Source organism: Microcebus murinus, chromosome 1, assembly GCF_040939455.1.
Source record: "Microcebus murinus isolate Inina chromosome 1, M.murinus_Inina_mat1.0, whole genome shotgun sequence".
NCBI lineage: Eukaryota > Metazoa > Chordata > Mammalia > Primates > Cheirogaleidae > Microcebus > Microcebus murinus.
Window position 1 is genome coordinate 154,163,234 of NC_134104.1, and position 13,468 is coordinate 154,176,701.

A 13,468-nucleotide genomic window follows, 5' to 3' on the forward strand; every position below is an offset into this window, starting at 1 on the left:
ACCAAGTCACTTCTCATAGTAACCTGCGATGCACCTCCCCGACATGCCTCCCGGATAAAGACCAAATTCCTTGGCCTGGTGCACAAGGTAGGTCAGGACCAGATCACTCCCAGCAACTCGAGCTCTCGTGTCCAGCACACCTGTAACCTTTGAGAATCAGGCATGGGGCTTAAAAGAGAAATCAAGCCTCATCCTCCAGGAGCTCAGACTTGGCTCTTGTTCCCCCTGCCTGGGTGCTGCATCTCTCCGAGCAGCCAGAGTTGGGCTTGTCTGGGTTCTGCGCTGTCCAGCAGTTTCTCCACAGCAGAGCAGAGTAGGAGGATGATCTGCCAAGAGCCCCAGTCCTGGTTATAGAAGGTTCCTGACAGATGTCTCCTGATAGACAATTTGTGGCAGCAAATGGTGAGGGAAAGGCCCTGGGGCAGTGTGAGAGTGATACAAGGGTTGTTTGAGCTTTCAGGCTAGGATGCTAGGGGACTTCTGAATCATCCTCTTCCCCATGAACCTTGTCCCAGGACCCTGTTCACAATTGCCGAACAGCAACTTCCTCAAAGAACTGGGCTACCAGGGAACCTGACCTGCAAGAACTGGAGGGGGCAGGAAGAGGGGCCCACCTGGCTTGTGGATGAGGGCCCAAAAGGGGTAACAGAGGGACTAGCAGCTGAGAGCTTCATCAGGTCTTGGCAGCCTCAGGAAAATGGGGAGGGGATCATAAAGCCAGCAGCTCAGGACTTGCCTGGGACAGACCTAGTCGAGGGAGGGGGCTTGGGCCCCACTGAGCTCAGGGCTATTCTTGGAGCCTGAGTCAGCGGAGGCAAAGGATTCTTGCCCTGCCTGTCCAGGCAGCAGTTAGAAACCAATGGGAACACTGTGCCCCAGGCTATCCTCCTCCAGAATCCAGAGTAAACAGACAAGGAGGCATCCTCAAGGACAGCCTTCCGCCCCTCCCGCTCCATCCCAGCAGACCAGGGACCACCAGAGGGTCTCTGTGAGGGACCACAGTGAGGGGTTTCCCACCTGAACCCCCAGGGTTTCCAGGCTAGGACCCCTGCCAGGACAAAGGCTAAGTCTACAGTTCCTGTGGACGCCTACGCCCCACTCTTGGGACAGACTGGCTGAGGAATGTCCCCCTATGTGACTGAGTGGAAACATCTGGGCTCAGCTCCCCGCAGGCATCAAAGGCTTCCGGCCTGTGCTGCAGCCCCCACAGCCCCCACTCTTGCCCCTGGCCGAGAACACATCAGCCTGTGGGAAGGCCGAGGGATCCAGGGGATGCTGAACAGGAGGGAAATCCTTGCTCCCTATCTACTGCCCAGTGGACTCCACGCCAATGCCAAAAGACGGACAACACAATTCTCAACAGAGGACTTTATTGGTGATAACCCGAAGCACAAGTTTGAGGAGCTAGAGTGGTATGTTTGTGGTGGGGGACCATGGGCCCCAGCCACGCCTTCTTGCCAGCACAGGCGTCCTGCCTAGAAGCGCAGCCAGAACATGCCGCTACGGATCCGGTTGTAGTCTGGGAGCTGCTCAATGGGGCCTGTGGGGATAGGGTGGGGCGTCAGGGTGGGGCACCTGGCCTGTACAAGGACACCTGGCCCTGTGCCACACCCAGCTCAGAGCTGCTGCCCAAAGCAGCACAAGACAGGCCTTGAGTGGCAAGAGGGAAGAGAACATTCCCCTAGGGGTGCTGAGCCTGTCCCTTCACGCTCAGGCCCTTGGAGCCCCACCCCACACTCGGAGATGCCCGTTACCTGGCGGGTGTGGGGCACTGATGGAGGAACCTTGGCAAGGAGTCAGGGAACTGTTGGGACAGGTTTTCTAAGCAAGAACTCCCTGGCAGCCAGGCTACTGGGGAGAACCTCTTGGGGCCTTAAATGCTGCTCTCAGTGTAGGCTGGGGTATGGGCAAGAAGAGGCACAATGGCAGACCAAGAGAATGGCCTGAGGAAAAAGAAAAGGAGACTTTCTAGGTCACTCACCCAATCCAGCCACTGCTGGACACTGGTCGTAGAAGTACCTGGAGCAGACCTCACGCACCATGCTGGCATCCACCACCTGCAGGGCGAAGCAGAGGGCATGCTGGCTGACAAGCACCTGGGCACCACCCTCACCAGTCAACATTCTCCAGCTGACCATGACCTCCCACATGTACCGTGGAGCTGTCCCCCTACCGAGAAGGGAAAGGCAGCAGGGGTCTCCCCACTACAGACTCCTATGGGCCCCATCCATCCCTACAGCCATCAGTGCCCTGCCTTCTGACTACACCACCCCTGCAGGTGACAGCTGCCTAGGACACCTGAGATGACTACAGGAGCAGTCACCACTCCATTAGGCCCCAACTCTCACCCCCCAGGGGGTTGCCAAGCCAGAACCTTTCCCAGGGGCCCATGTTACCGCAATCCGGCTTTCCCACTCGGCCAGGGGGATGCGGCGGCCATAGGTCAGGAGGCTGCGTCCAATGTCCTCACACACAGGAGTAGTGCCTTTGAGGGTGGGGGAAGACTTAGAGATCCACCCACACCAATCCTGGACCCACAGGCACCCAAACATTCTCTAGCCTCAGGTCCACAAGGACCTCTCTGACCTGGCTCTGACCCCAGATCACATCCCTCTCTTTTTTTATTGAGGCAGATTCTCTATAGAGTGCCTAGCTCACAGCAACCTCAAAGTCCTGGGCTCAAGTGATCCTTCTGTCTCAGCCTCCTGAGTAGCTGGGACTACAGGTGAGCACCACCATGCCTGGCTAATTTTTTCTATCTTTAGTAGAGACAGGGTCTCGTTCTTCTCAGGCTGGTCTCAAATTCCTGAACTCAAGCAATCGTACCACCGCAGCCTCCCAGAGTGCTAGGATCTCAGGTGTGAGCTACAGCGCCTGGCCCACAGTCCTCTCTTCTACAACCACCTGCTCCTATAGTGAAGGGCTATTATTGACCTGGTCCATCCCACCTGCATCTCTAAGGCTGAGGTGGTGGGGTGTGGCATGATCTTCAGTGTTTTCCTTTCCAACCCTGGTTAGAAGTGGTGGCCACACTGAGGCTGCCCCTGCTGTTGTTACCAGGATGCACTCTACCCTTCCCCACAGGGCTGCAGGACTCACCATCCAGATGAGATATCAGGGCATTTCTGAGGATGTTTTTGCCCCGCTCCACCTCACCCTCCGTGGCACTGGTGCACAGGCGCATCCTACAGCAGAGGGTGGGGGTTGAGGTGGTGTTCATCTGAGAGACACTGTTGTTGTCTCTTAGCCTCCCACTATCCTGGTCAAAGCTCCCATCCCACCCAGTGGGCTAGCACTTACCACTGGCCTTGCAGGAAGAACATCATGTCATCAATGCTCATTCTGTCACAGACAAAGTGTGCACCCAGTAACCCCGTCTCTGCATAGCAGATGTTAAAGGTCTGGAAACTCTGGCACAGCTTCTTGGCTGCAGCAACTGAAGCCAGTGGGCTGGACAGGTGCTGCCAGGGGCAAAGGTGGTCAGCACCCATCTTCTTGTTTGTGGCCCACACTCTGACCCCCACAGCACAGGATCACACAGCCCCACAAACTCTTCCCTGAAGGCAAGGTCCCATGCTCACTCCTGGCACTCACCACGCCACCACCATAAGTGCAGTCATAGTGGCCGATGATGGCATTGGCCACTTGGAGGGCTACATTGTCTGGGTTGGCCCAGCCAGGCCCCTCTACTGCAATGGCCACATGGGCCAAAGGCAGGGCATCGTCACGGTGGCGGATCTGAAACAGTATACAATAGGCTGAGTGACAGTCAGACTGCCTGGCAAACAGAAAGGGTGGCAGGTGTGGGTGGAGTGTGTATGTGTGCATATGAACACATGCGCTCAAGAGGCTGCAGCCACAGGACCCCTTCCCAACTCCTGAGACATCTCTGGAGTCACCAGGATAACCATGCACATGAGGGTCCTCCCACAGGCCTCTGGCCGAGAGCACAACCCCAGCCCCCCAGGCAGCACACCTCGCTGCCAGTGAAGCGGCACGGACTGAGAGTAGGCACGGCATCCTCTGCGTACGTCCTAGAGATGCTGCTGAAGTGCTTCTGGGCAAGGCCTAACAGCTGCTGGTGCTCCACCCCTGCCAAGACAGACAGTGGTGTTACTGGCCAGCCAGGGTCCAAGGCACAGAGTAGGGGCAATCACAGACAGGAAGGGGATCTCCATGTTCTGTCCTAGCAGGAGACACCAGAAGGAAGACAGGACATCAGGGTGAAGAAAGAGGATCGTCCACAGACAGATCCTGCCTCATGGGCAGGACAGGTACCTCAGGGCCACACAGCTCCCATGGCCTCAGTCACAGGAGAGAGGCAGCACTCAGCTTCAAAAGGAGTTGCCGTGTGACACAAGTGTTGATTCTTACCCTAGAAACAGCATCTCACCTACATCAGGGACAAGACTGGCGTTCCCTACGCACAGAGCCCGCCCCCTCTAGTCCTACCTCAAGTAAATTTGGCTGCTGTCCCTATAGGAGGTGGCAAGTGAAAGGGCACAAACAGGCACTACTGCAGGCCTGTGATTAGCTCTGGGGTCCCTTGAGAGCTGGGGGCATTTACAATTACGAACTCATGCCCTCAGGACCCCTTGCTGCACCTTGCCTCACCTCCACGAGATGAGTCCCCCATGGCACCGTGGCAGTGGGCAGCCTGCCTCTGAACAACAGCCTGCCAGTTGCCTTGGCCTTTTATTCTTTCCTGCCGTGGGCTCAAGGCCCACCAGCACTCCACAAAGCCCGAGGCGTCTGTAGCTCACGCTGCTCTAGGCCCCCAGGTTCCCTGGCTCCACAGCCCCAGTTGTGCTCTTCCCATCAGACTTTCTCTGCCACCCAACTGCCGTGGCCACAAGCAGGGAAGCATCCTTGGCCCCATTCCCCCACCCATGTCTAGACCCCCATCAGGCTTCCATCTATAAAATGGGTCCATCCACTTCTCTGCCTTGCTCCTGCCATCTTTTCCTGGAGACCTGCCACAGCCCCTCCCCAGCCGGCCTGCCTTCACTCTGGCCCCACACAGCAGCAGAGCAAAACTTAACACACATCAGGCCAAGATGCTTCCCTCTGCTCCGATCCCCTATGCCACCTATATAACACTCACCACCCTTTAGGCCTCTATTCAAATGATATATGTTTTAAAATGTCCACCCCCACCCTACAACTCTGAGTGCCCCATTAAAATCTCCTCTGCCATTCTGTGCCCTCCTTTCAAGGCGCTTCCCAGTCCGATGTCTGGCTCACCAAATGGCAGGCCACAAAGAACAAGCCCAGGGCCTTGTATCCCTGCTCCCGGCCCACAAACTAAGTATCCTAGGACCAGGTGGGGCTAAGAAATGCCTGAGGCCTGTGCTAGAGAAAGAGCATCCCTATGGGACCAGTCCCAGTGGTGGCAACAAGGTAGAATCCTACCATACCTCAGAGAGCACAGGAGAAAGGTCACTCCCATCAAGGACAGGGTGGGAACAGGGTCCCCGGGGGTGGAAGGTCCCCTGTGGTCTGAACTAGGAGACCTGGGCTCTGAAAACCAAGGTTGGTGCCAACATGCTCAGGGCTTCAATGAACCCATCACTCACCTCCAGCTGCAGCCAGCACCATGCGAGGTGCCTTGTAATGCCTGTCGAGGTACTCAGTCAAGTCTGCACGAGACAGCTTCCTATAAGACATTTGGCCAATGGGTCAACACTTCTCCCAAACTACAGTGAGTTGGGCTGTACAAATGGGGGTGAGGAGGCAGAAATGAGCAGAGGCGTGGCGTTTCTGAAGAGCGGGCTCTAGCACATCCCTCGATCCACTTCCCCCTTCTCTGCCACCCACCCCTCCAGGGCCCAGAAGGCAGCCCTCATCTGGCCCTGCCTCATGTCTGATCTCAAGACAGGCTCACGGTCCTCTCTGAGGAGGGTACAAGCTGACACTGTGGGACTCTCAGGAGATAACAACAGAGCTCTCACAGCCCATCCCCAACCAGGAACAAGAAGCCACATGGATGGGATACCAAGATGCTCTCTCCCCCTGGAGTCCTGGAGTGTCAGGACACACATGGAAACACATCCTAAAATAAAGCTCAAGATTCAAGTGAAGACTTGAAAAGACTCACAGGGATCACATGGCAATGTAGAAACCATCTCCAATTATGTGAGTTAGGAAAATAAATAACACAGGCAGCCAGCCAACTAAAAACATGATCTGGAAGGGGTCTGGCCAAGCCAGAATGGGGGCACAGATTTCACCACAAGCCCAGGCAACTCTCACCTGACATTTTCACTGGGCCCCTCCACAGCCTGGGCGAGAGGCGTGCCCTGGAACGCTGTGGCATGCAGGTAGTCAAAGACCACGTCGCGCATCGATGCATCATTCTCCTGCATCTCCTGCAGGATCACGTCACGTTCCTTCTCAATCTGTGAGTCTTCCAGGCTGCAGTTCTGCACAATGTCAGCCAGGAGCTCCACAACTAGATGCAAGGAGGACATGTGTTAAGTGCCAGATGGGCCACTGGAGACCAATGATAACAAAAAAAACCCAGGCCTGGATCTCCTGCTGTCCACTTCCAGTTGCCTTGCTGCAAGGCTATACTCTAAAGCAGTGGTCCCCAAACTTTTCGGCACCAGGGACTGGTTTCATGGAAGACAATTTTTCCACAGACCTGGGAAGTGGGGGAGGAAGAGCTCAGGCAGTGATGTGAAGGATGGAGAGCAGCTGTAAATACAGATGAAGCTTCACTTACTCACCTACTGCTGCTCACCTCTTGCTGTGTGGCCCGGTTCCTAACAGGCCATGAACCAGTACCAGTCTGCGGCCCAAGGGTTAGGGACCACAGCCCTAAGGGAAATCCAATTCTGTGGCCAGGCCAGGGATTCCTGGGAGACTATCCTCTGATCCCCTGGAGTCCTACACCTCTGTCCCTGCCCCCTTGTCCACGTGTTACCTTTTGGCAGATCCTTGGACAGTGCCTTGACGTAGTAGGCAGTGTGTTCTCGGGTGCTGTAAGCATTAAGATGGGCCCCTATGCTCTCTACCTCCTTCTCCAGGGCATTGCCAGGCAGATTCTTTGTTCCCTGGAACCAGACATCGACAGAACCAATCAAGAACCGCATAGGAGCCCAGGAACCCTGTCCTCACAGGCTAAAGACCCTGCAGGACCACTGGTCCACAGGTATCTCCCTCAGCAGACTCTGGGGATATAGGGCCCAGAGTCTGTGCTTACCAAGCACTAAGCAGGCCTTGAGCTGACTGAGGCCACAGCATTATGGGCCAACAGAATGGAGACAGCCAGGGCCAGGACAGAAGGGCATGGCCAAAGCAAGTGTTGCCTAAAGTCTAAAGTTTTGGTAAAAGCTTACCAAGGACTGGTAAGGTCATTACCCCTACTCCTTACTGACAGCCATGGTCAGGTAAGCCCACACCTATGTTAAAGTGATGCATCCCTCTCTCTCTCATGCCATTCATATTACTGTATGTGTATGCTAGTGGCCACCTCTGTGGGACACAACCCCAGTCTCGTATGCATGGGGCAGTGCTGTCTCATGGTGTGCACACATACAAACACACATGTTAAATCTACACACACATCTGTGATGCTGCAGCTGGCTGAGTTCCCCGTTCTAGATCCACAGCCCCCACCCCTTTCTCCATCTTTTTCATTCATTTAAAAAACATGGGTCTCTACTTTACAATAGTTGCTTAGGTATTCCACCAGAGCAGGACATTTCACAAGCAAGCATGCACGCCTCTGGGTTTGTTACGATGCACATGCACATCTGTGTGTTCCGTAAGTCCACATACATGCGTGCACACAACACAGGCTTGGCTTCTTGGTGGAAAGCAGGGCTTCTTGGCTCTGGGGGGCCTCGTGGGAAAAGTGTTCACTCAGGAGAGGTTAAACCCAAGTGGCTCCTTTCATAAAGGCCAGCCTGGAATCACCCCCCAACTGAGGCCCATAATCAGGAGGCTACTTTTTCTGACCTTCATCCTCCGGAGGGACAACAGGCAGCCCTAAGCCCAGGGGAAACAAAGACTTCAAGAACCTTACCTTGAAAGCCAAATGCTCCACAAAATAGCCTGCCCCATTGTTCTTCTCAGTCTCATAACGGCTGCCAGCATCAATCCATACCCCCACCTAGATGAGAAGCCAACAAAGTTAACAAACCACCACGGCCCCACTCATACCCCACCCAGAGTGACCCACGCATGGGCTCATGGGTCCCAGGATGGGGGAGAGCTCCCTAACAGGACCCCTGTGCTTGGAGGTATAGCTGTGCCTGGGGTACAGGGGGCCAGCCATAAATCACTTCTCCTTCCTGCCCTATTTCCTGACTGGTTACCAAGGATACACAGGGACACTTCTGTGCACCAAATGAAATTCATATCATTTGCAAACAATAAATTATTTTCTCCTTCCTAAAAAGCATGCCCTGTTTTTGCTCTGGTGGTGATTTTTATCCTTTCCCCATTAAGGAAGGAGACTATTGATTTAGACACTGTATACTTTATCATATTAAGGAAGTATCTTGGCCAGGTGTGGTAGCTCACACCTAGAATCCTAGCACTCTGGGAGGCCAAGGTGGAAAGATCACTTGAGGTCAGGCGTTCAAGACCAGCCTGAGTAAGAGAGAGACCCTATCTCTGCAAAAAATAGAAATATTGGCTGGCTGTGGTGGCACATGCCTGTAATCCCAGCTACTTGGGAGGTTTAGGCAGGAGGACTGCTTGAGCCCAGGAGTTTGAGGTTGCAGTGAGCTATGATGATGCCATTGCACTTTAGCCAGGGTGACAGAGCAAGACTGTCTCAAAGGAATTATCTTTCCATTAACACTTTAAGTTTTTATTTTTATTTATTTGTCTTATTTTTTTATTTATTTATAACTTTTTGAGACAGAGTCTCACTCTGTTGCCCAGGCTAGAGTGCTGTGGCATCAGCCTAGCTCACAGCAACCTCAAACTCCTGGGCTCAAGTGATCCTCCTGCCTCAGCCTCCCGAGTAGCTGGGAGCATGTGCCACCATGCTCAGCTAATATATATATATGTATTTGTTGTTGTTGTCCAGCTCATTTCTTTCTATTTTTAGTAGAGATGGGGTCTGGCTCTTGCTCAGGCTTGTTTCGAACTCCTGACCTTGAGCAATCCTCCTGCCTCAGCCTCCCAGAGTGCTAGAATTACAGGCATGAGCCACCCGCCCTGCCTATTTATCTTATTTTTAAAATTGTTTTTGGAAACCAGGTCTCACTATTGCCCGGGCTGTAGTGCAATGCAATAATTATAGCTCACTATAACCATGAACTCTTGGGCTCAAGCAATCCTGCCGTGTCAGCCTCAGGAGTAGCTAGCTACTATAGGCATGGGATACCACACTCAGCTCATTTTTAAACTTTTTTGTAGAGGCTGGTCTCAAACTCCTGGCCTCAAGCTATCCTCCACCTTGGCCTTCCAAAGTGCTAGGATTACAAATGTGAGCCACTGCACCCAGCATTTTAAGTTTTTAATCTGACCTGGACACCAAATACTGCCAAGTATTCCCTTAGCACCCAATGAGAGAATCTTAATCTTCTTAACAGCCTTCTGGTTGCTGTTAAACAGCAACCACTCACCCCACATGGTCACAGTGGCCTAATCATTTAATTTACTGTTTGTTTACAGCTGATTTAAGCTTTCCAAATCTACTTTCTAAGAAATATTGATGCACACGCTGTATGTCATACAATCTTAGGTGAACATGTATTTTATACTTAACATCTTGGAAAACAAGATGCATTTTACAATCTATAGTGGCCTTTGATTAAAATTGGCAGGATTCTTTCTCTCGTACTGGAACACGGTGATGCTTCTTACAATCTAGTGATCTTAGAGTCCATGAGATATAGCATTCTCTACTGAGCTTTCGTAACAGGCTTTGGGTAGGTTTAAATAGGTGCCATGTAATGAGGAAGTTGCCCACCACCTTTTCCTGTGTTCGATAACTGCTTATATGATAGCACATTATTTGTTCCTGGAAAACGAAAAGAATGCCAATAAAAACACTTGACCCTAGAGCTGAGAGCTGGTGGAGGGAGAAGAGGATTTCTTGGGAATCTTCTCACTTATTCATATATCTAATTTAGATTTCTATCCTTGAGTCACTTTTAAGGATTTATATTTTTTTGAAAATCATCCATTTCACTGTACTCTTCAAATGCATCTCTTCATAAAGAGCATCCCTGGTCCAGCCCAGAGATTATGACCTTGGGCTGTGAGGCTGACAGACCTGGACCCTTGCAAGTCACCTAATGTCTCTGAATCCCATTTTCTTCATTATAAGATAGGGACGTGACCACTTCTCTCATACGGTATCTTTAACAAAAAACTGTTAAAGAATTTGGGAGCCTGCTTGGCGAGTACCATATGCTAAATAAATGTTGGCTATAACAAAGGTTGCTCCATGAAGTGAAGGCGTGGCTGGGGTTGGGAATGAGACCAATCAAGGAATGAGTGAGCCCAACTCTGAACCCAAACCATAGATGTTAAGACTCAAGCCCAAGGTCACACCCCAATCTGGAGGTCCCCACGACGGCACCCTACACTCACCGTGCAGGTAGGCTGGGAGGACTGCTCCGAGGCCACACGCAGACCGTTGTCCAGCAAGCTAACCTGAGTCTCTGGCACTAACTGGAGGGCTTGGGCGAAGGTTGCCGTACTCCGGAAGGCCGGCGCCCTCAGCAGGGCCGGCTGCGGAAGGGAAAGGGGGATGGCCGCGAGTGAGACTGGGTGAGGGGTTCGCTCACCAACTCCCAGGACAGGAGCGGGACCCCGTCCCCATGCCCAGGCCAGCGGCGAGACACCCATCCCCACCATCGGCCGTGACCTTCCCATGGCCCTGACCCTGCCGCGTCCTCCCCACCTCGACCTGCCACCGCTAACAGCCCGCACCCCGTCCGTGTCCCGAAGCCCTGCGCCCAGCAGCCCCGCTCTCTCGCTGCCACCTCACCGAGCGGCGAGTGTGCAGCAGCACTTGTGCCCCAGCACTAGCAACCCGGGAGACCACGGACGCCGCCATTTTCTAGCTCCTGTCGGCGTTAAACCGCACTGCGCACGCGTAGAGTGGCCGCGATGGCTCCCGAGACGCAAGCGCAGTACTGCAGAATTGGCGCTCGGCCGCCCCCTGGCGGGAGCTGGGACTATTCACCACGCCGGTCGCGAGTTAAGTGCGCCGGTCCATGATCCCCGCTCACAGCATTCGAGTCCGTCTCTCCCTTCCACCCATGGAAGGCAGAGTGTTGGCGAGTCCGAGTCCAGGGGTTAAAGCACCAGCGTAGAATCGTGGGACTACGAGGCAGCTGCTGAAAGTCAGTTTTCTCTTTAAAAGAATGAAATAGATTCAGATAGTTGACCTGGAAGGAGGTTAACAATACGCTTTATTGGTGGCTCACGCCTGTAATCCTAGCACTCTGGGAGGAGGCGGCCCGATTGCTCAAGGTCAGGAGTTGGAAACCAGCCTGAGCAAGAGCGAGACCCCGTCTCTACTGAAAATAGAAAGAAATTAAGTGGCCAACTAAAAAATATATAGAAAAAAATAGCTGGGCATGGCGGCCCATGCCTGTAGTTCCAGCTACTCAGGAGGCTGAGGCAGGAGGATCTCTTGAGCCCAGGAGTTTGAGGTTGCTGTGAGCTAGGCTGACGCCACGGCACTCTGGCCTGGGTTACAAAGTGAGACTCTGTCTAAAATATATGTATATATATATATATATATATATATATATATATATATATATATACTGGTCATTGCTAAGAAAAAAGGAACAACTTAGAGATTAATTTGTGAAATAGGATTCCTTGTTTGAAAAACAAAAGCAAAAACAAAACAGAAGAAAAATAGCATGCCTTACCTAGTAAACCACAGAAAAAAAAATCTAGAGGAACACACTGTAAGTTCCGTTGGGTGACTTCTGGAAAATGGATCTCAGAGAAGAGAAAGGATGCTACCATTTTTACACTTCTATATTATTTTAATACAGATTTTTTAATTTTTGCAAAAAATATGTGTTACTTTTGAAATAACAAACCATACCTCTGAATTCTGCTTCCTTTTACAAGTATACATGGTTTATTTTGTTTCTATATTTGTAATCTTTCCAGAAACCACTCTTAGAACTATCTTTATAAAAATCAAACAAAAGATGCTTGGGGTTCTTTCCTATGCAGCGACCGCAGCGCCTGCCCTGATCCTGACCCTCTGTCCCCAGACTCAACCCAGCGCAGCCCCCCAGCCTCGTACAGATGTCGGAAGCGGGAGCCTGTGCTTGAGTAAGAAACAACCTCACTGGAGACATTGAAGCAAAAGTTGGACAACTTTTCCAGAACAGAAAGGAAACTCATGCATCAGAAAAGGTGACTAATAAAGGTACCAAAAGAATATGGCTGCACAAATACCAGAATCTGATCAGATAAAACAGTTTAAGGAATTTCTTGGGACCTACAATAAACTTACAGAAACCTGCTTTTTGGACTGTGTTAAAGACTTCACAACAAGAGAAGTAAAACCTGAAGAGACCACCTGTTCAGAACATTGCTTACAGAAATATTTAAAAATGACACAGAGAATATCCATGAGATTTCAGGAATATCATATTCAGCAGAATGAGGCTCTGGCAGCCAAAGCAGGACTCCTTGGCCAGCCACGATAGAGAAGTCCTGATGGATGGACTTTTGATGAAAGATTACCAAGAGCTGCTGTACTGGAAATGAGGAGTCACCTGACAGAACCCCCTGAAAGCAGCAGCCACCATGTTAAACCATCTGTCATGACTGTTTGGCAAATGGAAGCCACTGGAGAAACAAAATTGCTACTTACCAGGAATAATCAAAATAGAAGGTTTTATTCAATGAAAATAATAAGATGCAACATTTATTGAGGCCTTAAGATTCAGCAGCTTGGTCACTTGATTAGAAAAATAAACCATTGTTTCTTCAATTTTGACTGTTAATTTTAAAGCAAAATATGTGTCCAATCATGTATGAGATAGAAAAAAATTTTTATTACTAAAAGTAAAATAAATGGAAATATCACTGAAAAAAAAAAAGATGCTTGGTGCGTGTTGAGTAATATTTTGTGGGATAAAATTATGCTTTTGAAATGAAAAATAAAGTGAAATAGGCCGGGTGTGGTCGCTCACGCCTGTAATCCTAGCACTCTGGGAGGCTGAGGCAGGAGGATTGCTTGAGCTCAAGAGTTTGAGACCAGTCTGAGCAAGAGCAAGACCCCATCTCTACTAAAAATAGAAAATAAATTAGCTGGGCAACTAAAAATTAGCTGAGTGTATTGGTGCACACCTATACTCCCATCTACCCGGAGGTTGATGCAGGAGGATCACCAGAGCCCAGGAGTTTGAGGTTGCTGTGAACTAGGGTGACGTCAGAGCACTCTAGCCTAGGCAAAAGAGCGAAGACTCTGTCTAAAAATAAATAAATAAATAAAATGAACTAGGATCTTCTAAGCTGT

The 13,468-nt window shown here is 51.2% G+C and overlaps 2 protein-coding genes across 2 annotated transcripts; one reads left to right on the plus strand and one right to left on the minus strand.

The window, feature by feature from the left end:
* Window positions 1-1,353: 1,353 nt before the first annotated feature.
* Window positions 1,354-11,100, minus strand: UQCRC1 (ubiquinol-cytochrome c reductase core protein 1). Its single transcript, XM_012771188.2, has 13 exons — window positions 10,958-11,100; window positions 10,558-10,698; window positions 8,030-8,116; window positions 6,926-7,055; window positions 6,253-6,451; window positions 5,577-5,656; window positions 3,977-4,092; window positions 3,595-3,738; window positions 3,301-3,461; window positions 3,100-3,185; window positions 2,397-2,485; window positions 1,982-2,057; window positions 1,354-1,540 (listed from the first exon to the last, which is right to left on the minus strand). The coding sequence occupies exons 1-13, from the start codon at window positions 11,024-11,026 to the stop codon at window positions 1,476-1,478; spliced, it is 1,443 nt and encodes a 480-aa protein (XP_012626642.1). The 5' UTR covers window positions 11,027-11,100; the 3' UTR covers window positions 1,354-1,475.
* Window positions 11,101-12,157: 1,057 nt separating this feature from the next.
* On the plus strand, window positions 12,158-13,049 carry LOC105858869 (mitochondrial import inner membrane translocase subunit Tim9). The gene has a single exon (XM_012742275.2). The coding sequence runs from the start codon at window positions 12,384-12,386 to the stop codon at window positions 12,651-12,653; it is 270 nt and encodes an 89-aa protein (XP_012597729.1). The 5' UTR covers window positions 12,158-12,383; the 3' UTR covers window positions 12,654-13,049.
* The last annotated feature ends 419 nt before the right edge of the window (window positions 13,050-13,468 follow it).

What these genes read in the sequence shown, in the direction of transcription:
- UQCRC1 (XM_012771188.2), bottom strand. Translation starts at nt 11,026, where the DNA reads ATGGCGGCGTCCGTGGTCTCCCGGGTTGCTAGTGCTGGGGCACAAGTG. An exon ending in CCTCCCAGCCTACCTGCACG is followed by an intron (nt 8,117 to 10,557) that starts GTGAGTGTAGGG and finishes CTTCTCATCTAG; the next exon opens with GTGGGGGTATGGATTGATGC. An exon ending in AGTGGGAAAGCCGGATTGCG is followed by an intron (nt 2,058 to 2,396) that starts GTAACATGGGCC and finishes TTCGCCCTGCAG; the next exon opens with GTGGTGGATGCCAGCATGGT.
- LOC105858869 (XM_012742275.2), top strand. Translation starts at nt 12,384, where the DNA reads ATGGCTGCACAAATACCAGAATCTGATCAGATAAAACAGTTTAAGGAA.